The sequence below is a fragment of the Amphiprion ocellaris genome, chromosome 6 (genome assembly GCF_022539595.1).
Source record: "Amphiprion ocellaris isolate individual 3 ecotype Okinawa chromosome 6, ASM2253959v1, whole genome shotgun sequence".
Lineage (NCBI taxonomy): Eukaryota > Metazoa > Chordata > Actinopteri > Pomacentridae > Amphiprion > Amphiprion ocellaris.
Genome location: NC_072771.1, coordinates 12257230 through 12284237, shown reverse-complemented (window position 1 = coordinate 12284237; position 27008 = coordinate 12257230). Strand labels below are relative to the sequence as shown.

Below are 27008 nucleotides of genomic sequence, written 5' to 3'. Positions count from 1 at the left end.
TTACATTACATTTTGGACAGACTTCTCGTAATTTCAAACGGTTTGAAAAGTGGGCGTCATCAAAACATCGCGATAACTTTGTAATCTCTCGTAGTTTGTCAGATTAGATGTAGTATTAACTGAGTTACACTGAGTGAACACAAAACTGATACTTGTGTTACTTTTTTTTCACAACGAGCAGTGTTATAATAATGGTAATCGTTTTTCCTGTAATATTTTCTTATTTAATATAGTAATATATAAAATCAAGCACTTTATATACATAATCATAGGCACTCAACTCAAGTTAAGGTTCTTCTTGCGTTACTATTTCGTTTGGTTCCTGGAGCATCATTTAAAGCCACAGTCTCTTCTTATTTTACCACTTCACGTGTTCATATACTGGATGTCACTGATGTGTGTGAGAAGCACCAAAATATGGCGCTATCATTTTCAGCCAATGGGCTGTCCGTTTGTAACAGCTTTCAGCTGGCGTCACTACCGTGGCGGCAACGCGCATTCAAGAGGGATAGAGGCTGAGAAGCCATCGGGATCGCGCTCATCATGTTTGGCTGGCAAGTGCCTCCGGTGTAACAGGCTGCTCAGTATGGGGGATCCAGGACCCCGAGACGGGATGGACCCTGACCGACCGACGGCTGCAAAGAGCTCATCGAGGCGGTTTATACCGGGATAAAAACATCCAGTGTGTCCTATAACAGAGAGGTTGTCAGGGAGCTGCAGAGGAGGCGGTGTTTGCTGGGATTCAATCAGAGCCGGAGTCTCGGCTGGGAGGTTAACGAGGAGAGAGGGACGTGAGGAAACTGGGAAGGCAGCAATTTGAAGTCGTAACTGGGATCCAGGTCAGAATCACAGGAAAAATGGATGAATTGACGATTACAAGCCGGTCCGGTCAGCCCAACCCAGCAGGAGCGGGGTGGGTTCATCCGGAGTGAAAGCAGTCGGCTCTTATCTGTTGGCTTCCCCTCCGCCGGGCAGCGATGTCCGCTTTCTGCCTCGACCTGCAGACGTCCGCCGTGGTTTCAGCACCACTGGAGCTGGACAGCGACTGCATGGAGCCCCGGGCCAGCCCCGCCACTCAGGAGCCCGGCGGCTTCCAGGGTCACCCGCTGCGGCATGCCGGTTCCGGAGGCCTCGGCATGGCCTTGGAGGAGGAACTGGCCATGCTGACCGGGGAGCGGGGAGACGAGGAGGAGCTGGCCGAACTAGAGACGCCTGCGGTGGGGCATAACGCGGATTTGCTGTCGCTTTTCCGCCAAAAGGAAAAAGACTTGGTTTTAGCTGCTAAACTCGGCAAAGCGTTGCTGGAGAGAAACCAAGACTTGACCAAGCAATATGAGAAAATGCACAAAGATCTCAACGAGAAATTAGAGGTAAACTAATACACGAAAACAGGATTTACTCAAACCTTAAAGTACCACCAACTTTCTTAAGGTTTGTCCTCAAAATTCCATAATCTCGTGGTCGAGTTTGGGCCTTTGCCATGTAAACAAACTGAGGAGGATCATAGCAAATGCAGCCTGTAGAGCTGCAGTCAGTGCAATTGTACATGATGTGCTATAAGCTGGGAAAAGTTACACAGAGTAAAGTAACAGGTGTAGCACTGTCTGAGTTATTTCACACATCATGTTTACAGTGAAAGCTGTACAGCTTTTGTTCTTGTTGTTTTCTAAAAGCTCCACACAGGCCAACACGTGAGCTGAGAAAAACCACAAAGACTAATCCTGTGGCTGTCCAGGGCCTACTGTATCTACTGTACATCTGTTCAACGCTTTGATCCATATTCATCCTCATCTTGGAGCTCAGAGAAATAAGCTGCCTCTTAATATCAATCTCTCCTTTCTCACTGATGTTACATTTTCTGGAATCCTATTTTGACAGCCTTGTTGTTGTTTTGTGGTCTTGTTTTGATTCTCTTTGATCCCCCCTTTTGGTGCTGGCATTTATCCAAAGATGAAAATAGTGGCCACACAGATGCCAACTGCTTTAGCCCTAGACCTAACCATAACAACAACCCCCATCCAAGCTCTGGCAGTCGCTGATGGTGCAGTGCATCTGTCCACTGTTCAGTGCCATCTAGAGAATAGAGAGAAGCATTGTCTTAACTGAACTGTCAGTCCAGGTGCCAGGAAGCCGGGAGACTGGTTCACTTCAAAATCATTCTGCTGTATGTGTTACATGTTTTCATTTTAGGACATCATAAATTTCAACCACTTCTTATGGATTGTTTTGTAACAAAACTTTAATTTCCAGTATATGGTGCAAAATCCACACATGATTTAAAAAGTTTTTATATTATTATGAAAAGTTTAATCCTAGTACGGTTACACTGTGAACACCACAATAGATGAAAAGCTCTAATTTTGCACTAAAGGTAAAGCAAAAGTTCAGAATGGCACCATGAGCCCTTAACAAACCTGATTTTGCCTTTATTGTTGTACAACAACATTTACTGAAGGGGTCGAGTTTCAATTCTAAAGTCTTTTTTATTGCAGTTTCCAAGGATGAAGTACAGCTTTCTTAATATTTTGAAACATCACTATCTGGGTCAAGTCTTGTCACACCCTCAGTGATTTCATTGGTATTTATGTTCAAAGCAAATGAAGATTTTAACTATATGTCCCTTCATTCACATGCAGCACTTGGAGCAAGAGAAGCATGAATTGCGACGGCGTATGGAAAGTCGAGAAGGGGAGTGGGAGAGCCGCGTATCTGAGCTGGAGACGGATGTCCAGCAGCTGCAGGGTGAGCTGGAGCGCCACCAGGTCCAGCTGAGAGAGGCTGACAGGGACAAGACAAAGGCCATCAGCGAGCTCTCTGAACAGAACCACAGACTGCTAGAGCAACTCAGTAGGGTGAGGAGCAGCATCCATGTGTATTTGTGCGTGTCTGTCTTTGTGTGTGTTCTTCAGATGTACTGCCTCAGGCTGGTAGGTCAACCTACAAGGAAGATTTAATTAGTCTGGGCTTTGAGTCATTATGTCACGTGGTCCTAATGCTGCTTTAAATGCCCTTCCACCCTACCAAGAGACATATCTTAGGGAAATGCCACTGTGTTTGTGTATTCAGCATGTGATTCTTCCTGGCCTGGCCACTCGGTTCAATTTAAGTTTGCCTGGCTGGCATGACATAAGGTGCTCAGCCAGTGGAGAACTCTTCCTCCCTCAGGGTGGATCTATCTCCATTCAGCCTGTCTTGCTCTAACTTCACCTGAGTTATGCTAACTCATCAATATCACAGTGGAGCTTCCGGGTCTTATGTTGAATAATTTAGAACAATTGGACTGCACACTTATGCAATGGCACTCTGCATATTGACAGGGAATTTGAGTGCAGTTATTATGAGTAGCAGATTAGAAAAGGTCCAATATGAGATTTTCAGATAGATGGACAGACAGACTGATGTATACAATCAAGCAGGGCTTGGGGATGAGAGCTTTAGTCTGTATCCTTGGATATGCTGCTCACATATCTGGGTAAACTGAGAGTGGCTGTCAGTGCAGACTGATGGAACTGAGAGTGCTAACGTTTGTAGCTACAGCTGATTAATCCTTTCTAAGAAGCTCAGTACAACATCTCAATCTGTTCAATGGACACCAAAACAGGGACACATTATCCAGACAGAGTGGTCCATTAGGTGGAACAATATAACAGCCTACAATGAAATTTGCCATTTAGAAGTTAGGCTATTGTAAATATTATTGCTTTATTGCTATATAACAATGTAACACTCTGTTTTGATTCACAATTTTCTCCTCCAGCATTTCCACAGTAGGAAAAATAGCATGGCTTGTCACTGCAATTATACAGAACCACTGTTGAATGTAAAGTGAGGGGTTAGAAAGCATAATACCAAACAAGTGTTATGTCATAGGGATGGGCTTTATTTCCAAGAGCTGGACTACATCACGTTGGCCTTCCTGTCAGATGGATCACAAGTATAAACACCTGTAAGTACAGCACACAACTTAAGGGCTGTGAACAGGAGCATCACGGCACTGACTGCTGCCACGTGCACACGGAGGTTGATGGGCCTGTACAAGTGCTTTGATAACCTTGTCAGCATTGCTGCCAGTGATGACAACCAAGTTTGTGTGTGTCTTCACTCCTGGGAGGTGAGAAGTGAGGGGAGATGTGATCTACTGCCAGGCACGCTGGGAGGAGGAGGCTCTGTTTGGTTGCTTTTTAAGCTCCAGTTCACTGCTGTGCAGAGCAGCTAGGGAGCTTTCTCATATTGATCAGATTAGATCAGTCTCCTGCTCCATCTTGCTCCAACACCATCATCACACAGCGGTCACTGTGCTGAACTGGACAGTTCTGTGGATTGCAGGAAAAAGTAGGCACTTAGTATAATGAAATTGCACCTAATTTAACTGAAACTTGTGGAAATCTATCAAGATTTTCCCTGAAAGAAAGTAGTGTGTATTGTGTCTTGGGGGGGACAGCGTATCTTGTGGTCTTTGTGACTCAGTGAAATTCATGAGACCTAATTGACCGCATCGATCCAGATCTCATGATTCAGTGCATTGGGTAGACAGTGGAAGACCTGCTGGGTAATAGAATAAATGAGGTCAGCCACAGTGCTCACACTCTCTCTTTTTATTCTTTTTTGTTTCTATCTTTCTTCTATTGCTCTCCCTCTCTGTCTGAGCTCATTACTAAGCAATGGGCTGTGACTAAGTAATATTAACTGTTTACAGCTTTCAATGATCGCAGGGAATGTAAGGCTACCCTGAGAAAACCCTGCAGTAGTGAGACTACAGGAGGCCTTCTGTTTTCATCTGCCCTTTGTGTTTCTCTTAATGGCTAACCCTTTAAGTGGAGCAGTCTTATTATGTTTGAAATCCATATGCCTGTCTTGTTAATCCTGTCCAACTATAGAACAGCACATGGTCATGTGCCCCTGTATATGTGATAACATTATTATTGTAGTCTTGTGGCATTCCTCCTTGAAATCACATTTCTGAGAGTGGTGAATGGAAAACAGACGCCACTACTGATGTCGAGCCTGCTGTGCGGAGTGACAGAACAACCACATCCACAGCCTCTGTCTTTATACTGACACATAAACAGGAGGAGAATATAAAAAGTTTAACCAATTTGTGGCTTGAATAGCTATATCACACAGAGACTAGCATCCTGTTCAGTTTAATTATAGAGGTCAAAGTCTGACTAACTGGTCAGTAACAAAAATACATGCTTTAATTTATTTAAAGAGAACAAATCAAGCTAAGTCCCTGTTATTTATATAGCACATTTAAAAACAATAGACGCTGAGTCAAGGTGCTTTCCCAAATGTACCTAACAGGTTTAAATATTAAGGTTAAGACCCTGCAGTATTATAATATACAATATATCAATTTACCTGACAAATTTATATAATACAGTTAGAATATTACGTAAAAACAAAATAAATATGCCTGACTAAATATGCAGCAATAAATATATACCTAATGCTGGAACAAAAATAAATTATTAAGTCCACAGCAATAAAATAAAAGAGCAAAAAAATGTTAAAATTAATCAGGACCAAAATAAATCTTTTTGTTTATTTGTGTGTTTTTATATAAATATAGAGTTTTACAAAATTTGAAAAAATGAAATACGTGTAATCACTTGTTTATATCATCTGTTAAACTGCATGTTAATTATTTAGTTAATTCTATCATTTATTTATTCAATAGTTTCTATTTTGTTTTTTACAAATCATTTTGTTTTTAATAACTAAAGTAATTAAAATACATATGAATTATCAATTTAACTATTAAAACAATTTGTGAATTGCTTTTATGTGTTTAGTTTATTAACTATGAAATATATGTATTTATTGAAGAATAAGTACATTTTCGGAGGATTCTCAGAAGGTGATTTTAAAAGTAAACCTTAGAACCAAAGGTTAGAATGACAAAAACTATGTTTAACCCTGCTAACAGCTCAGGGATCAGTTCTTAACAGACGGTTCAATGGGCTTCAGTGGGATGACCTTGAGAAGGCAGTGCACTCCGTAGGAAGTGATGTAAGTCATGGGGTAAGATACAACACTGAGGGGATTTGGTATAATCCGTACTAATAGCCCTGCCATAGGCATTTACTCAGGAACCAAAACAACTCCATTATAATCCATACTCTACTTAATTAATAGCAGCAGGTAACTTAGGTTTTTGGCCCAACAAGATAAAAAAAGAGTCCCCAGCTCTGTTGTCACATCTTATCTTGGGTAGCCACAAATACCCCACATGGTTACTCTTCTGTCAGTACACTTGTATGTGTCTGTGCATGTTTTAGGGAATTAGGGAATGTTCCAATACTGGGTGATAAAACTGTATGTTACATTCAATACACCCAGAGGAAATAGGTTTTCATTGATCCAGGAGGTGTGTGCTGTGTCTCTGTGTGTCTTAAGTGTCAGAACAGCCGATCTCCTCGGGCCTAATCTGATCAGAGTGAACCAGCAGGAAGGGGACCTTTCTGTAATTACATTATCGCACATGCTCTGAGAAGGCGGGGGATACACTGACTGTAGCAAGTGTCTACATGCTTTAAGGCCACAGTCAATTCTACTTTTCTCAAATCCAGAATTTTCCTTAATTAAACAGTGACAGCAGGTTCCAGTCGAGACTGTTGATTTGAGGAAATAGAGGAGGGATAGTTCTAAATTTTGGCCTTTCATTTACAACAACATAACAAGCAAGGTGTAATGTGAATAATTCTGAATGACTAAAGTAGAACTCTGGTATCATTTGTTCTATTTGGCCTCATCAGAACAGTGTATCCTCATTAGACTCACACGAGATTCAGTTTCACTCCTCTTTCTATATCCTCCAGCCAGTGTTAAAAACAGTCCCTGGGCATCTGTCCAGCCATTAGCTGAAACTATGATTACGATCACCAGTCATTGGAGCTCAGAACGTCTGCATCCCATCAGCCCCAGGTAGCTGTTGCTCTCAGGATAGGCCCTGTGATTAGCACGTATTGTCACTTGGAGGATTTGTTATGCAACCTTGTGAACGTGGGGGTTGCCCATCCTCCATAAGTCTAGACGAGACAGCGCTCTGTGAATGTGACTAAGAAAAATACCAGAAGCATTGAGACCACAAGTCGCAGCTCCACCAATCCCACTTCTCTGTGGTTGCTATAACAACCAGAGTGACATGCAAATTGAAACTCCATGTGTTGTTACCATGGGAATGTGCTCTACAGAATGACACAGGGATGCAGATAATTCAATGCGAGGTTGTACCACCGTAGACTATTGTCGCAGGTGTCTGAGAGCCTTTAACCGAATCAACAGGAGGGATATCTACTGTAAAAGTTTTGACTCTCCTCTTCCTCCTCGTCATTTTTCTGGAAAGTGAATGTACTGTATTTGCTCATGGTAATGTCAGAGTAAAGAGGATCTAAAGTAACATGTCTCTATGTTCAGCCCTACTTTGCTGCCCTGGATTCTGTCACAGCAGTCAGATTTTCCCCTGTTTGTCATGTCATGCTGATAATGCTGGATCTGGGCTCTGAGGAATTTAGGCGCAGATTAAGTGACTAACTCCAATTCTGCGGTCAACTCTGTGGTTTTCATACAGAATCTCAGTCTGTCAGGGTGTTGGGGCAGTGAGTCAGCTGTCACATTACCACTATGACCTGCAGCTTCACTGGCCGCTACTAATTGCACATCTGTTTCCACACAGAGACAACGGCATCATGCAGCTGTTGCACATAAACACATTTTTGGTTTATATATATTTATTGTTGATTTTCGTTATGTTGCCATTTCCTTTTCTTTTCTCTTTTTTTTCTTCTTCCCTTTTTTTTTAAACACATCTTATTAACCATGTATATTTCCGTACACCTACAGACATATATTCTCAAGTGCCGTACATTTACATATCTATATAAGCAATATACAGTTACAGTTCTTACATGTATTGACATATTTATATATTCACATGCATCTCAACCCCTGCGCCCTTCTACGCACACACACATATACATATATATACTCACACAAACACATACATAGGCGTACCGACATATACATACCCATCTTCACCCTTTTCTAATTATATATATATTTGCAGACATGTATAGGAATGCATGTGGATCTTCAGGTGCGCACCCACCCATATGCGCACATGTCCATCCACATGTACCTTCACATTTTGGCAACTTTATTTTATATATATATTTCTCTATTCTTTTTACTTCTTTTTTTTCTTTTCACCCGTTTGTGCCCTAAATAATGTTTAAGCTTTATACTTCTAACGATGTTGTTTTCAGCTTAAATACCAAAAATGAAAATTCTATATATATATTAAAAGCAAAACAAAACAAAGCAAAAAAAAAACCAAACAAAAAAAACCATACTAGTATTTAGGGAAAACATACAAATATATACTTGAATAAATAAATAAATTTCCGGACCAGATTTACATCAATTTCTTATACCTTTTTTTTTTTTTTTTTTTTACTGGCAAGTACTTCCTTAGAGAACGTTCTCAGTGTTTTCTAGGTGGAAATGGAATGACGTATCTCACAATCTCTTTTATACTGTATTTGTTTTCACATTATTTTAAAGTTTCCCTCTGGTTTATTTGAAGTTTTTTTTATCTTGTTAACATGTCCATTTGGTGTTTTGTTTTCATATGCTTTAAGACACATCATGAGTGAGATAAACAGTCAAAACTGTGCCTGAGCGTTTCTACCTTGAAACTGCAGTGTGCTAATGATTGTCATTTTAAAGAAGGATCAGTCATTTTCATAGAAGAAACTTTTAAATATGTAAATGACACACAGACATGAGTTGTTAGGGGTTTAAACAATGACTGGAGAGAGACTTTAAAATAGCTTTAGTTTAATGCAACTCCAGAAACCATGACTGTGGTTTGCCTACATGATTTTTCCACAGAGCCTCCAACTTGATTGCTGTGTAGTTACTGGTTTGTTTTGGATCAGAAATGTCAAGGTATATTCACTAACTTGTAGTAGTATATTGTTTTGCACACATATTGTACAATTTACTTCCATATTTGAGTCTGATTCTTATTGTTTTTAATATATAACACTGAACGTACTCTGCTTTCACCAGTTCACTGTATGTGTCTAAAGAAACCTTGGTCTTCTGGATGGTATTTTATGTTTAATTTCTTATATTTGAGTATGATACATATAGCCGTGTTGCCTTTCTGTCAGCATGTGCTTAACTTCTAATGCGCACCAGACATTCAGCTGACATGCAAATCATTAAACCTATAAAACTTTGGTCATTACTCACAGTCCTTAATCAACTGTCCATCTACCTGATGCAAACCATTATATTAGTCTAATGTTGTAATTGACTTATTGTTCAAAGTATACAGTTGAAGCTATTTACAGTCATTATATAATCCAGGTCCAAGAGGTACAGAGGGGAAAGATATAATTTCCCACTGGCCTGGAAACAATATAAGTGCATTAGAACAATGGTAATAAAATAGTAATTTATTTATTATATTAAGACCATATATCATGGTTTCAATGCAGTGTGCTTTTGGGAAGCAAAATATGTTGATGTGAATCCTTCCTGAAATAATAGTATACTGGAAGGTGGGTGATTACTGATTTATTGTCAGTGATCACAACTTTGGAGATAACTTCTGTCCCTGTATTTGAAGCTTCACAGCAGTCAAAGGACTGCACTGTTAGTTACAGTTCAGAGTGGAGCCTCAGAATGATGAAACAATTGTTCTGACAGCTTGTCCTTCCCAGAGACTCCTAAAAGAGCAATAACACAGATTACAACCAGTGTTACCAAAGGACAGACGAGAACTGAAGTGGGCTAATGCATCTACTCCACCAGCTGTTGAGCCTCCTCAGAGTGAATTTCTCAGAGAGCTGCAGTAGTGTGTAGTGCCACCTAGAGGTTGTAATTCACATTGATGCAATGCTTACTTTGATTGTGAATAAAACAAAAATTGAAAATAATCATTATGTGAACTCATCTGTTAGCACTTCTTTGCTTTCAGATTGTTGACCTATTTACTCCATGCCTAGCCTCCTCAGGGAGCTGTAGGGATGAGTATCATAAAAATAATAAAGTAAAATCATAAATACAACAAAATATTTAAAATCATAAATCATAAAATCATAAAATCATAAAAACCGAGTGTTTTTTATGATTTTGCTGTTGCCATGGCAGTGATGATAATGCCAACGATAGCTTCCTGAGTGCAGCTTTATGCTAATGACGCTCAGCCAGGCCTGTTCCCACCTGTCCAATAAACTATAGCGATGCACCGAGTCTGCTGTTGTGCTGGATTGCACTAATATTGAGCTCATGATTTGAGGCTTTTAACAAGGGCCACGGCTTTTGGGTAAAATTGTGCCTGTAGAGAGCCATCAATCAAACACACCATTTACAGGAGCAGGCTGGGGAGGGCTGCTTTACACCGTGTCAGTGTCACTAACACACAGTGCACAGTGAACATCAGTGTGTTATTATATGTATGTGTTACACTTGCTATCAGACTCCAGTGAGTCACCAGTGAGAGGCAACAGACTGAAGAGCTGCTGTGCAATATTTCTGTTTTAACTTGTCAGATAATGTAACACTTTAACAACATGTTGTTGTCCCAGCAGTGCCAAGAAAATTAATTAAGGAGGAAAGTCATTTGTTTTGCAGTGCTCGATGAGTGCTATGTTGTTAAAGTAAAAGCAGATGCATTGAAAGAAAACTCAATAACATTTGCTGTCCTGCCTGTTTGTCCTTGTTCAGGCTGCAGAGGTGGAGAGGCAGCTGTCCACTCAGGTCCATTCATTACGGGACGACTTCAGGGAGAAGAGTATGTCTACAAGCCAGCACATGACACGACTAGAGACTCTACAGGCGGAGGTCAGTCACTAGCTGAACCATTGTTTCTGCATAAATCACTTCATACTGAGCACAGCTGATTGAATTGTACTTTTTAGAGAAAACATAGCTTAAGCAGTTTCCTACTAAAAGCTTGCCATAAATCCTAATACAGAAAAGTACAACGATTATTAAAAAATTATGTTGCCTACTTGAAGCTATTAAGGCCAAAGGAGGCAATAGATCTTAAGAAAATAAAAAAAAAGAAATAACACATTCTTCATCTTACAAATGAAAAATTGATTTCATCAGTGGTAGAAAGGAATTCAGATCCTTTACTTAAATAAAAATACCAATGCAGAAATGTAATAATAGTCCATCATAAGTAAAGGTCCTAAATTAATAATCCTACTGATGTAGAAGTATGTTATATTAGCAGCAAAATGTAGTTTAAGTATCACAGTAAGTATTAGTTTGGTCCTTCTGATGGATAAATTATTATAGATGACATCATTTGAAAAATAATTGTGAAGCATCAGTGTGCAGCAGCATCTTACTGTAGGAGCTGCTGCAGGTGGAGCTTGTTTGAACTAGGGCTGAACAATTAATCGATTTTAAATCGCAATTTGAAACAATGAAATTAGAAAACAGCAAAGGCTACAATTTAGGATGTACGAGGTGTGGCTATCAAAGAAATAAAAGCTGTAATTCAGTTTTATTTCAGGGTTGGTTTATGTCTATTGATCACTGCATGGTTCAGACATGCACATTGTGGTCCAGCTGATTCAAGCCTAGTCTCAGCATTAAACAACCACACCTCCTATTTTGCAGCACATCTGACCCAGAGTTAAAACTGTTGTGTCAGTGGTTTTACAAATTCATACCATCCACCTTGTGTGACATTCACACATTGGATGGTGTTTCCTGTGTTAATGCTCTGTCACAGGTTTTACATCTATTATGCAGTGATCATTAAACACACGCTTGATGTGAGAAAATCACAATCACATTTGTCAGGAAAGTTGCAATTAGATGTTTGATCCAAATTGTTCAGCTCTAGTTTGAACTAATTCCAGTTTTACATACAAGGACAGCAGATATCTGAGGGCTTAATAATGGGAGAGGATAGAAGTAAAACAAAGTTCTAACACACTAATCTGTTTCCCTTAAACCTTTGGTTTGCGTTGAGATATTTGAACATTTATTGAAATCAAAGCTATGAGAAGTTTAGAGGTAAAAATGACTACTTGATGGAGCTGTGAACAACTCTTAGACATCTCAAATGTGACCAGCTAGACACAGATTTTATAAGAACCCATAAAAGGATGGAAACCACTGGTTTACTTTTAACTATTTGCTGTGTTTTTTTTTAGGTCATTATGTTATCTACTGTGTAAAATCTTCATCTTAAAAGCGATTAAATCTGTCAGATAAATTTAGTGAAGTCAAAAAGAGAATATTTAATTTTGAAATGTAGTGAAATGGAAGGATCAGAAGTACAATATTCCCAAAAATTGTCCTAAATATAGTACTTTAGTAAATGTACTTAGTTACTTTCCACCACTGGAAGCCAGGAAAACACACCTCTGCTTAATTCAGTACACCATGGCTACTACAGTCTTACTTAGTCTAACCAGTAGTTTATATTACAAAACTTTAGACAGTTGTTGCTGTTTGTCTGATATTCTCAGGTCAGTTCGTGTCTATTGTCTGTTTGTGCTGCTGTTACTGTTACAAACTGATGCCATGTCACACCTGGACCTGTCACTGGTTTCATCAGAAAAGTGAAGCACCATAGAAACACACTTCACTACTTGACCACTGTGGCAGCTGTTCAGTAACAGTCACTTAGTCTTACTTTTAAGTTTCTGGTGATCATAAGTGAAAGGTTGCTGGATTTCTTTCAGACTTTATCTTTTCTTCTTTCACTATAACTTCAACCTTCGTGTCTCTCCTCATCCATTCCTCGTTCCCTCACCCACTTTCCTTCTTGGTTGGAGCAGCAAGGGCTAGAAGTGAGTGGTTCCCTTCACCGTCTGTTGGCCAGATTGCATGCTGCATGTAACGTCTTGTAAAACAATAGAAACAAGGATTGCACCATAATTTTTTCTTTTAATTTGCAAGTTCTCCTCCTCTGCCAAAATAAATTAAATGACAAAAGTGCAAATTATCATCATTTAATTCAGTAGATTTTTGAACCTCTTGCTGAATGGAATGTGAACAGTGAAAAATGAATCTTATATAACCCTAATAACTGAGTATTTTACATTTAATGTCTTGTCATTTTAAAACACAGCTTATTTCATCCTCTAAAATAGGGAATACAATTCAGAAAGGACTTTCTATGTTAATGAAAATTCCTAGACAATTTACGTCCTCATGGCAATCCCTGTTTCCTGAAGTCTAGCATGAGTTCAAGGTGTGTTGTGATGTCAGTAGTGTTATGTATGAGCTGCAGCTATGTCTTAAATATTGATACTGTAAAACAACAATTCAGATTTTCCCATAGCTTCTGTTAAAAGGCAGGGAGAAAACACCCAGACTGCAGAGCCTGTGCTATAATTGGAAGAAGAGGCTACAGCTCTATATTTAGCTGGGATACTGCAATCTCTGGGTGCTCCCACTTTTCTAATGCTTTCCCTCTATATGACATGTGCTGATGACTAATGGCTTTTTGTCCTATTTGTGTGTGTGAACACAGGCAGTATGACAGCCCAAAAATATCCAGAATCTGGCATTGCACATGCTCATATGGTAGTGAAAACAACTGATCCACATGTAAGCTCCTGTGCTGTGAAGTGGGTTACCAGATGTAGGTCAGAAGCAGGAGGGATAAAAATAAAGCTGATGTTTGTTTAACGGGGAAAGTTGCTCAGGCAGCTACAAGGGATAACAATTCATAAAGAACAGTGCTGCTGCAATGCCAGCTGTGAGTAGAAGGCCAGCACGCTCAATGGTAAGGAGTAAACTGATGTCGAGCTTTGTGTAGGTGCTTAAGTTTCACCAAAACATTCCTGAAGACGAGGGTGGCAACTAACGCCTACGCCTGTGCTAGGCAACAGACATTCTTTAGGCCAGTGGGAGTACTTTTTAATCTCCAGTGAGCCTCAGAGGCAAGAAAACAACCAAATTCTGCCTTGAATCAGCTCCGTCACTGCCTATCTGTTCGCTGTCGCCCAGGAAATCTGAACATCCCTAAGTTTCTCCACTTAATTCTCGTTTCCCGCTGTGGACTGACGTTGTTTGACATGTTAGATTAAGATGCTGTCAGAGAGGAAGATGGAACTGGAGCGGCGGGTTCATACCGTGCTCCAAGAGAATGAGCTGCTGCAGAACACGGTGGACGACCTCCGAGAGAGGACGCTGGTGCTGGAGAAGCAGTTTCACGAGAAGGACCTTCAGGTACAGACACATGAATGAGCAAATTTTGAGGGGAACTAGTACCTCAGTAGATAGTTGAAATCATGAGTACAACACCTTCTACAAAGCTATTTTGTGTAAAACCACTACAGTTTGTCCTTTAAATAGTCAGCAGTGCTGTCAAACTTCTACTGATTCTTCTATGTGGCACTGTCCAGCTTCAGTTTTAACTCTTCTCTTTTATCCAGTTGCGACAGAGCCAGCTAGAGCTCCAGGAGGTCCAGATGTCCCACAGGCAGCTGACCTCTCGGCTGGAGGATCTGACGGATGAGCACAGCCTTCATAGTCTCACCCCCCACCCATCCAGCCTGCTGTGTGAGATAGAGCAGAGCATGGAACAGGAGGAGCAGGAACAGGAGAGGGAGCAAGTAATTATGCTGATTTTTGTGTTTTATTGAGTGCAGTGTGTTTTAGCCCACTGGGAGCACCAGGAGATTGGATCACTAATATCTAAACTCCCCCCACCCCCCAACCACCCCCCACCCACCCCGACTGCGGTCTTTAGCTACGTCTCCAGCTGTGGGAGGCTTACTGTGAAGTTCGCTCGCTCTGCTCTCATCTCCGGGGAAACGACGTCACGGACTCAGCGCTGTCCACTGACTCTTCCATGGACGAGTCCTCGGAGACGTCCTCAGCCAAGGATGTGCCTACTGGGAGCCTCCACACCAGCCTGCTAGAGCTACGGAGGCTAACACAGAATCTGCTGGATGGCAATGAGTCCACGGTAATAATCAGCACACTGGTAACTTGCGAGCTGTGTTGCTGTTTGACTAAAATTTGGCATGAATTTAAAAAAGTGTGGTAATGCCTAATTTGAGTAGACCAGTGAATTCAAAGTAAGAACTATATATTTAGTGTTATTATATTGTAAAGAAAGACAGTGGTCCTAGACAGTTAAGTAAGTGCGCACTCATTTGTTTTACTTTTTAAATGATGTCGTAAATATAAAGCTTAATGAAGAGGTATACAAATCTTAAATCTATCAGTCAAACAAAGTGGCATGTGACCTGTGGCTCCAAATCAGCCATTTGTCTCAGGATACATTTGCATTATGTTAATGAGCAACTTGCAGGTTGAATGCTCTGGTGATTTCCTGTGCAGAAAACTAAAACTAGATTTTTTTTTTTTTTTTAAGTCAATATGTGCACTACAGTTACATTTAGAGTGATTTTTGTTACAAAGTTTAACACAGACCTTAAAAAATACATCTTGGTTGTGACGTCACTAAAGGAAGAGCAAACATGCAGGGTCAGTTTAATGTTAACAAATAACAATAGTTTTGACACTGACGATGTCAAAAATGTATATTCATATGTTCATGACAGACCATAGCTTTTTTAAAAATGAGCCTGCAGAGTGTCATATAGGCAGCAAATGCAGGGCAGGTGTCTCTGTGGGTGACCGAGGTTACAGACCATGAAGTATCATATGGTACGGTTATGATGACACACCTAGTACTGGCTGTTTAATACTGACAGGAGTATAGATACTCACCATAACAAAAAGTAAATATGTGAAAATCAGCTGGTATCAGTCATGTTTTGTGTGTCTAACATAAATTGACACTACGATTTAGAGTCACATGAAAGAGCTGACTAATTCAGAAGTTTACAAACAGAAAAAAAGATGTGCACAGTTGACGTTTTCCCCAATCTGGAACCCTTGCTCTCACCTGTGCCAGTACCAGAAGCTGCTGCTGATGGTGGACCTGAAGAGGCTGTGTGCACAGCAGGAAACCCACCCCCCATCAAATCACCGTTCTTAGACATCCCATCCCAAACGCCATTATACCTCCAGGAACATAATCCTTCTGTCTAAAATGAGCTCCACACCTGCACAAAGCACAGACTGACATGACAGCTAGCTGTGTTGTTCGGAAAAGTGAGGACCTCGTGTCCTAAAAGGTTGGAGTTTGTAAAAACTGCACAAAGCTTTCTAGACATTCAAAATCACAATCAGACTCACTGACATCTACTATTGCACAGTGCCATGACGTAGTGATGTACGGTTCACTTTTCATCTTAATTTCTGGATTCATATCTCATAAAACTTACACAATCATGCATAAATTTACAAGAAATACAAATATTCATTTACAAGAAATATCAATCAATTAAAAAAAAAAAAAATCAACCTACAAGTTGGTCTTTAAGTCAGCTTGTTTTGGCCAGTACTCAGATACTTTGGCTGCATATTTAGTTCCTCTAACCTTCCCAAAAATGTATAGTTTACATATCAGTTCCTTTGTCATAACAGGGATGCTGTTTGAATTTTAAGCAAATTGTTTGTAACTAACATTCTGTAACACTCATTACTCTGACAAATATAAAGACATGCATTAATGAAAACAGTACATCTACAGTGAGTGTGTGTTGTGAAGTGGTGTGTGTCTGGTGTTTAAAGGGCTCGCGGCGCAGTGATGAGGAGGCTCTGGAGGAGCAGGTGAGGAAGCTGGGAGATGAGCTGAGGGAGGTACGAGAGCTGTATGAAGCTGAGCAGGACAAAACACACAACAGCGAAGAGGAGCTGCTGCAGCTGCACAACCAGGTACCAACCTCTGTAACACAGGAATACATGTACACGCTCATACACGGAGTTTACGGTGTGTACACTATCGTTCAAAAGTTTGGGGTCACCCAGGCAAAATTCACACTTTTATTCATGTGCTAACATAATTGCACAAGGGTTTTCTAATCATCAATTAGCCTTTCAACACCATTAGCTAACACAATGTAGCATTAGAACACAGGAGTGATGGTTGCTGGAAATGTTCCTCTGTACCCCTATGTAGATATTCCATTAAAAATCAGCCGTTTCCAGCTAGAATAGTCATTTACCACATTAACAATGTCTAGACTGGATTTATCATTCATTTAATGTTATCTTCATTGAAAAAAAACTGATTTTCTTTCAAAAATAAGGACATTTCCAAGTGACCCCAAACTTGTGAATGGTAGTGTATATACACATCAGTGAAACGATTTAGGGGTGGTATCACCTGAGCATGAAACTAATGGGCTTCACACAGGCTCTGTAAAAATAAAACCTTTATTAACGGTGCTGCTATAATTAATTAGTTGTCAAATATTAACTTTTTTAAAGAAAAACTTCCCACATTTTTTAATTCCAGCCTCCTATGTGAATATTTTCTGAGGAGCTTTCTCCTCTATTTCAGCAAACTGAATATTGTTGCGCTGTGGACAAAACAAGACATTTGAGGACATCATGTCATTGACATTTTACATAATTTTGTGATATTTTATGGACCAAAAAAGTAAGAGATGAATTGAGAAAATAATGAATATCAGTGGAAATAATCCTTAGTTGCAGCCCCACTCATTAGTTCAAGATCACGTCCAGTTTTTTCATGGTGGAAAAAATTTGCATTAAGGTGCTTGTGACTAAGAATAGCATTTAGATGACCTAGTGCAGCAGATTGTTCATGTGCTGATGCATGTTTCTCATAATGTAGGATGTTGCTCCAGACTTGTCTTCTCTCTTGCAGCTCACTCTCTCCTGAGGGTTTGAAATTCCATCTTACATGATTTACACAAAAGAAACTCTAACACAGGTCACACGTCGTCTCCTTCTGAACTGGGTCAACTAAATATCTCACACATAAGCAGGGCTCTGCAGAACTGATCTGTTTCTCTCTGCTGTGTGACCTGCAGATGGCGCTGCTATCTGTAGAGTTGTGTTCACTCCGGGAGGAGAACGAGCGAATGAGGATGATGGCTGAAGTCCGAGAACCCAGCGAGCAGCTCCAGAGTGCAATCAGAGACAGAGATGACGCCATAGCCAAGTAGGACTGTATAATAAACACTGCTCAGTTCTACACTCATACAGTTAGAAATAACAAAAACAGTGATTCATTTTCATCAATAATTAAGTATAAAATGTAGAATGTGGTAAGGTTTTCCATAGTTAATATACAAATTAGACAATTTGAAAGGAAAATTCTTTTCTATTACAACTTAAATCATATTTTTGTTGCAACACTGATCACCAGATTAATAGTTTACATCAAGGAATGTGGACACATTCCTGAAAATAAGTCTCATGGTTCAAAACACGCTAGAAGTCTGACTGTCACACAGGTCTTAAACAAACACCCAGATTAGTTAAACATTTTGTTAGAGAAAAAAAGTAAGTAGAAAAATTACTACACAAACTGTCTATAAATACCAGTCATAGTTTACTTATCTTCTAGGTTCATGTTTGACCTTGTTAGGCAGGACACATTTTTTAAAATTCTTATTATTGTTATTATAATTACTTCTCAAATGTCTTTAAGCTGTATGCCTGGATGAAGCTTAGAGGAATAAATTGAAATAATTTGGATACACTCTTGGCTTGTATGCAACCTATCTTAACGCCTGATCATTCGCTGATAAATATTCTCACATCACAGCTTGCACTTTTACTACTTTTATCCTTATCATCGGAGGTGTTGTTCAAAACTACCATCTATTCCGGTTAACAGAATATTGCAGACATTTTGACTTGCCATTTAGGCGAAAAGTACAGGTGAAACACATTTTGCATTTGAGGGCTCAGTTCCGTCACGTATCCAGTAAGCCTGCATGCATACCAGAGCCCTGAACAGCTCGCCTAAATGGAATGCAGTCAGTTTAAAGTTATCAGTAACACCTGTGCTTTTCTTGCTCTGATATGCCACATTAAGAAAAAGGTTTATTGTACTTTAAATTCGCTGCGTATTAGTTTAACATTGAAGTGATATAAAATTGACAGATTTTTTGAATATGTTGTTATTCTGTGTTAAATTCACATATTTGCTTTGTTGCTACAGCATACACATACAATATATATAAAAGACAGACGTAGCCTCTGGGTCTGTAAAGTGGAGCCAGTGGAAAAACGTGTCTAACCTGCCAGCAGAGGGTGACAAATGAAGTCTGATTGGATAGATGTCTTTAAGAAAATGAACCTACTTCTCGCTTGATCTTTTAGTTCATTAAACATTCTCCTGATGAGTTTATGGTCTCAACCACTAGATTCAAGGCTGCTTCAGTACAGCATGGTGTTCATTTGGTAAATTATGGCCCCATTTAAAGTAAAATAAACAAAAAGCAGGGTATGTTTTAAGGCAGCGCTACCTTGTGATTGACAGGTCACTAGCGTATCAGTGTGCGTAGCGGCCTAAGGTTGTCAGTCAGATCCACTACATGTTCCTTATGTCTGGATTCAGAAGACCAAGATGCTCACAGGCTAATTCAAAGCTAGCAGCTTCAAAATGGTAGCCCACAAACCAACCTATGATAATAGTCACTACATTCATCTTGTATATGCAATCAATGAGCCAGTAGTTGGTTAGCTTAGCTTAGCTTAGCCTTAAGATTGAAAAAAAGGTGGAGACTTGTCACTGTGAAGCTCAAATATGTTTGTGAGTGAACTTTAAATATATTTGATAGCATTTGTTACCAGTGGGCAGGACCAAGTTAGTTGTTTTCGTTTCCAGTCTTTATGCTAAGCTAAGCTAACAACCTCCTAGATGTTCATATTTAGACAACAGGCATGAGAGCAGTATCAGTGTTTTCATAATGCTCGGCAAGATAACAAATAAGCGCATTTTCCAAAAAGTAAACTTATTCTTTCAATAAGTAACTCTACACTTGAGCTTACTTTGTAAAGCCTTCATACAAGTCTGTGTGTGTTTGTCGCAGGAAGAAAGCAGTGGAAATGGAGCTGGCCAAATGTAAAATAGACATCATGTCTCTAAATAGCCAGCTGCTGGACGCCATCCAACAGAAGCTCAACCTGTCGCAGCAGCTGGAGGCTTGGCAGGTGGGTCAAAGGGAGCAAGCCACAGGATACTCCCTTTTAAGTGTTTTGAAACAGCTTTTTAAAGGTTTGATACATCATTGTATTTCATTATGTGTAATTGTTTAGTCCATTCAAACCTAAAGCCTCTTATAGAATCTGTGCACATGCACTAAACCACTCATTTAACTGCTGAGGGTGTATGCCAGTTGCTTGTCTGTGATGGATGAAAGTAAAGAATAGAAGTTGACCAATATGTTTTAGAGGTTTATTAGAGCCAGTACAGATACCAATTATTAATCATCAAGGAGACCAATAATAATATTTGAGACAGAAGTACGTGGGTTGTAAAAATGAAAATGAAAAATCAGTAAAGTACCTTGTTTATTTATGTTGTACATTTCTTTAACTTTTCAACATTTATCCTTCAGTATTAATGGGATATTACCTATTGCTTGTAAACACTCACAGACTACAGAGGACCACAGACAGAGAGGAAGCTGCATCAGAGCCGCAGAAGCACGTTTTCACATTTTAAATTCATTTATTTGGAATTGTTTAAAAAAAAAAAAAAAAAAGTATACTGATAATTGGGAAAATGCTGATGATTGGATTTGATATTCAGCCAGGCTGATGATTTCCCTAAGTTAGAAAACACATTACATATATGGTTAAGGATAGCGTGTGTGTGTGTGTGTGTGTGTGTGTGTGTGTGTGTGTGTGTGTGTGTGTGTGTGTGTGTGTGTTTGTGTGTGTGTGTGTTTGTGTGTGTGTGTGTGTGTGTGTGTGTGTGTGTGTGTGTCTCCCTCCCCTCCCTCCTCTGTAACAAGTAGCTCTTTCCTCTCTCTTCTCCCCACCCACAGTTTGCCTCCTCAGGGCTCTTTACTGTTTGGCTCTTGTGGTTTCTGATCTAGTGGCCTTTCTCAGCTTCCGTACCACCCTTTCTCCCCTGTGGTACCCCCCTCCTGCCTTAGAGGTGAGCCCAAGCTGCGCCATCTCGCCGTTTCACCCTGCACTTACCTGACCACGCCGTGCTGAGCCATTCCATGCCACTGACTCAGGAGAAATGCCCATCCGACCTCTTTCTCTATGTGAAACCATTAATCAGCACAGAGAACCATCTGACCCACCACTCCCTCTGTCTCCACCTGCCTCCGTCTCCTCTCTACATCTGTAGTCTGTTTTATTTGGAGACTGGTCCACTCATAATGCTGTGTGATACATTTTTATTTTCATGCTGCTGTGTATTGGTGATTTTTAGTTTGACACCACAGTTGGTTCCAATTTCATTTTGTAGCTTGTCAGAGCCCTCTGGTGGCTTCACTGGTCAACAACTACTAACAACACTCCTGGCACCTAATTTCATCCAGCTCATTTATTCATTCAAAGTATTAAGTGCAATTTAGAACAGCGATTCCCTTCCAGAGATACAGATAGGAATTCTTAAGGGTTTGATGATGGTGTGAAGACATCATGCAGAAAAATGTAACTATGCACGACAAGATTATGTTTTATATGAACTTTTCAATAATGTTTACATTTATAGTGTCTTCACAACATACAGACATAAGCCACAAATAAATAATTTTAAGGTGTAACAACCTGATAAGGTTGGGAATCACGTGATATGATTTCATCTGGAAACGCAACATTTTGAGCAGCCAGAAGCCAGTTTGGTTGCTTTCTTATCTTGTATGGAATCTATACATGATAATTCAGAGTAGTATAACTGGTTTCATCATATTTACAAACCCCATGAAGCACAGGCCTCGGAACTCCAGATGTTGTATACACTACCGTTCAAAGGTTTGGGGTCACCCAGACAATTTCATGTTTTCCATGAAAACGCACACTTTTATTCATGTGCTAACATAACTGCACAAGGGTTTTCTAATCATCAGTTAGCCTTTCAACACCGTTAGCTAACACAATGTTCCATCACAGGAGTGATTTGTTTCTGGAAATGTTCCTCTGCACTCCTATGTAGATATTCCATGAAAAATCAGCTGTTTCCAGCTAGAATAGTCATTTACCACATCAACAATGTCTAGACTGGATTCATCATTCATTTAATGTTTTCTTCATTGAAAAAAACAGCTTTTCCTACAAAAATACATTACCTAAGCATTTTTTGAGAGATAATAAAGTCTAAATGGTCTCTTAGGGGTGAGAGGTCATTGTTGTGTCTCTGTAATCAAGACACGTAAGTTGATCAGTGAATCTCCCCAGAACGTCTTACGGCATCTCACTATCTCAGTGTGACACTTCTCTCCTGTCTCTCACTCATTCACGTTTCCGTCTTTGGCTTTAGGATGATATGCACAGAGTGATTGACCAGCAGTTGATGGACAAGCACCAGGACGAGTGGCGCTCAGCCCCAACCTCCCTGTCAGGGTCATCGAGGGCCCATGGGGGTCTGTCCTCAAGGCGAGCTCACCGCATCTCTGACAGGGACAAGAGACTTTTCTCTTTTTTCAAAAAGAACTGAGCCCTATCGGACTGGCCCCGGGCACAGCAGAAAGACGGACAGACAGACAGATGAGGTGAGGGAGAAGGAGGGAGTGACATCACAGTACAGGGGTAACAACACAGCCAAAGACAGGCAGTGGCACACACTGAGGTTTGGGGAGGATCATTTTGCACTTTATCTGTCCCATTACTCTTCTCCTTACTGATTAACTGGTGACTGCTGACAATGAGTGCAGTATAAGAACAGAACTTCCCCTGAGGCTTTGGCTTCAGCCCCTCTCATTAAAACCTATTGGTCTTACAGAACATGAACAGGGTCTCAGAAGTTTACCTCCAAAGAGGAAGGTTTTTCCTTGTAGTGCCTACAACCATCTCTACAATCCCACTGCCAACTATGTAGAGAGGAACACTATGTACAGACTCTCACTGTATGCATCCCAGTTATCAGGCCAAGGAGTCTGAGGAAAGACAGACGGATATATGGGACACTGTAGGAGCATGAGAAAAGATGAGGATAGTAGGACAGAGCTGTAAGTCAGAGTATGAAGTATGAAACTATCCTCTGGGTAGAGAGCAATGATGCTGCAGTCAACTCATCAAATCTCTCAGGTTTATTCAGTTGTTCGGGGGAACATGAGGCAACAGCTTGACGTATCAGGATTAAAGCTTATATATTTGACAAAAGAAAGCTTATTTATATGTTGACACTGTCAGGAAGTTTTTAATTTTACAGCTCTAGATGCAAACATTCAATCAAAGCGGGGGAAAAAAATCTAATAGTTCAGCTTTGCACTTTCATTAAGATTGGTGGTGACTCACAGCAAACATATTAAAGCTGCACTTTACAACATATGGATGGATTAACTATGTTTAATGTGAAAAGAGTGGCTTCTAGTTAGGCAAGCAGACAATTATCACCTTACTGAGCCCTTTGCAGCCTGTAGCCTATTTAGTTGGATGCTTTGGTCTCTGTGAATTTTGGCCTTAAAATTAGTTTGGCGGCCAGAAATATGACTGTCCGATTACATTGTCTAAACAAATTTAAAACGAGAGAATATGTATCTTTATGTATTTACAGTGAGTTCCAAAGAGAGCAAAAAGTGTATCAGTGCAGCTTTCAAAACTGAATGTTCAAAATTCAAAGCAGCAGGAATACGCTAAACCTAACATCAACATCCAAAAAACTTAGAATGTAATCAGTGCTGTTTTTGGTGCACCTCTTCTGGCTAGTAAATGCTCACATCTTTCATATTCCGCAATCCCAGTCTGCAACACTGTAGTACATTTGTAGTTTCCAAGCCTAAGTTCAGGGTTCTATTATGCTGCATGAAACTGAAGTAAAATATAATTAAATTTCAGCAGGACAAAAGGATCCGCAAATCAAGTGAATGTATAAAAACCAGCACTTTCCAGTTGACCCTGCATTGTGGCAAACTCGATGAGGCCTTCATGTTTGTCTCTAACATCTGAATAAACCTTTGGGTGGCTGAATTTACTGACACTGTCTGTCCAGGTGTTATTATTTTTCTACACTTAATGTTCTATGTAACATTTATTTACAAATCATTTTTGTAAGAAAAAAGCACTGTCCAACATTGTCCCCACAATGTCAATCATCTTTCTAGTTGACCAAATGTTTAAAACGTTTACATCAGCTTGAGAAGGAGGCAGAACTATGAAGAATGCTCATCAACTCAAGAATAACCTGTTGAATTTCATGTTGTTAAAACGCATGTCAGTGTACAGAAACTCCACTGAACTTCCTCTGCAGTGGTCAGTATCTGCTGCTTTGCTTCACATTCACCACTAATAGAAAAGGTCTACCTCCATTCTCATTGCTTCAGTACTTCATGGGCACTTTGATTTCTTAGCTGGCGGGCTTCCATTTTAGGCGACACATCTGTGACTCCATTGGTAAAACAGTATGTGTTGGCCTGAAATCTCCAAGCATGAATGACTTTCAGTGTGGCACAGTGATGTCTCATGTCTGTCTGTGTTTGAACTCACGTCTATTGCAGCTGTGCAAACCTATGCAGATGTCTTCGTGTCATCTCAGCTGGTTGTTGGGAAGGATCAACCCAAAGAATGATTTTTATAAAAAGTCGAATAGGTTTGGATGAAAATGATATATTTATAAGAAAAAAAATGCATACCTTTTGAATGAAAATCTTTTGTAGGAAGAATTATACCTGTACAATGTAGGCTCCTTTTCATGTTTGTCCCAACAGTGAGAAGAAATTCCACTGCTAAGTTCAACACTATCGCTTGTATGTATGGCTTTTTTGTTTGTTTTCACTGTTCTGGTTTGGCATACCGTAGAGCTGGTGACAGATTCCTCAGAACTTCTAAGTTCAACTCAAATTCTTCAATAATAAGATGCACAAATTAGTGGAAACACCCCAAGAAACATGAATACAAGTTATTAATCCAAGAGTGCCCCATAAATTCGCCACCCACTTCAGTCAAGTTGGCAAGTTCACTACCAGTACCACTTTCTGATAAGTCACTTATTATAAATGGCTCCTTAAATGTCATTAATTAGTTTCATTGTTTGTTACTGTCAAATTATCCACTAATCCTTAATGGATTAGTTATAAACCAAAATTTGAAAAACATTTGGGATGCCAAGTTGTGAAAATCTATCTGCTGAGTCTCAGTGACCCTACACTCTTCCATAAGTGGGTCAGAAATGACCCATATAATAATCAATGTGTTTTTATACCATTTTTGTGATTTTGCTTTAAAATAAAAATTTATATTATTGTTTATATTATATTTTGGTCCACACAAGAATGATTTCATGTTTGAAATAAGTTTATTTTTCATTTTTTAACAGATTTTGAACATTTTGATAATTGAAAAAGCAGAATATTACACAGAACAGCAGTAGAAGAATGTTAGCATCAGTTTTGTAGACATTTTCCCACTCTTTTCCTCCAGCTGTTGTTTCTCTCCATCCCTCGAAGTTTGTGCATCACCTCTTGTAAAATATTCAGTGATAAAGAGCTTGGGGTAGCAGTACAAGTATTACAATTTCTTTAAAAGTATAAAAGGTAACTTAATCATTTTAATTGAATGAGCCTTTTTGACAAATACCTGGTATATGAAATGATACAAAAAAGATATTGCAAGAAAACGACCCCACCAGGTCATTTTTGACCCATGTATGCATCTAATGGTTAAAGGAACAGGTCGACATATTGCAAGATGTGCTCCTGACAGAGAGTTAAATAAGAAGATCAACATTTTCATGTCTGTGAGTTAAATATAAGGTTACAGCTGGTTAGCTTAGATTAGCGTGGATTGAAGACGGAAGCAAAAGCTTGCCAGACTCTTTAATAGAAAAACTGAAATGTTCTGGGCTATATTTTCAGGTAGTTACAGAACAAGTTACGAAGAAATATTCCCGCCACTCTGAACAAACGAGATGTCAAGTGTTAGTGAGCATACATGTCAACTACTACTGTGGGTTTGTAAATTATGAAGATTGTTCTCCATTCAAATTGCTTATGTACGTATACATAAAATCATACAGATTAAAAAAATCAACATCACCTTAATTGGGATAAAGTTCATTCAGGTGCTGTGCTACAGCCGCCAGCAGATTGTGTTCTGCCATGAAGTTTCAAAGCGTGACTTCAGGCCTTACCACATTTGGGGCATCAGAGATGGGAAACTGATTTTTATTCAAACAAAATATCTCCAATACTTTAACATGCGCAGCCAGAAGAGAAAGCGTCCAGTTTCTGCAGCAGTGATTTAAATTCACGAGCACCGTTTAGTGATTTATTAACCATACTGCAGCCATTTAAAACCTCTGCATAGAAGGTACCTTATGAGAAAGTTCTGTACCTGCTCTATCTGGAGGGACATGATCAGAAACACTGAAGAACTAAAATAGGAACATGTTCCTCCCGCTGGCAGAAATACATCCAATGTGTGAAGGTGGGTGGATTCAGAAACCTTCACATGTGTTTGTAGTTTTGCTCCAGCCAGACTGAACACCAGTCTCTCCTGCCATAACCACACTGTAATTAGTCTCTTTTCATGTCACATTTTGGTTAGCAAAACAACACTCTGTAACACATTTGGTTCTGTCAACATTACATCCTGATTGCTGTTTCTGTTTCTTGTTTGGCTGTGGGCATTTGTTGAGGACACTCGCTCCGACACTGTAGACTGTACTGATTCATTTTCCAATTGAAAGCATTTTTAAAACACTGTGTGCCGTGTTTTTCTGTGGTAAACATCCTGATGTTGCCGCCGTGGCTTGAGTTTGTGTCGCGGTGGCAGACAGACATGCCATTGAGTGTTCTTTTTGTTGCTTGTTTCTACTCAGTTGGACGTTGATTTGGAATTTAGTGCTCTTGGTGGGCTCATTGTGCTCCATGTGAGTGCTTCCATTCACCTCTGACAAACGGCACTGTTTCAGTGACAAAACGCTTCAAACTATTTAAAATATTTATCATGCAATTTTCTTAGGATTTTTTTTTCTTTTGTACAAATAAATACTTTGCAATCTG

General features: G+C 39.7%; 1 protein-coding gene across 2 annotated transcripts; it reads left to right on the top strand.

Annotated features, from left to right (window-relative positions):
- Positions 1-522: 522 nt before the first annotated feature.
- bicdl1 (BICD family like cargo adaptor 1) lies at positions 523-27008 on the top strand. Of its 2 annotated transcripts, XR_008601995.1 has the most exons (11): positions 523-1370; positions 2637-2852; positions 10741-10857; positions 14071-14217; positions 14424-14603; positions 14741-14959; positions 16639-16782; positions 17907-18037; positions 19920-20040; positions 20880-20992; positions 22328-22465. XR_008601995.1 is itself a non-coding variant. In XM_035947197.2 (10 exons), the coding sequence occupies exons 1-10, from the start codon at positions 978-980 to the stop codon at positions 22502-22504; spliced, it is 1845 nt and encodes a 614-aa protein (XP_035803090.1). In that variant the 5' UTR covers positions 523-977; the 3' UTR covers positions 22505-27008. The 2 variants fall into 2 exon arrangements, 1 of the variants encoding a protein (XP_035803090.1); XM_035947197.2 differs by lacking the exon at positions 20880-20992 and having other exon boundaries at positions 22328-27008.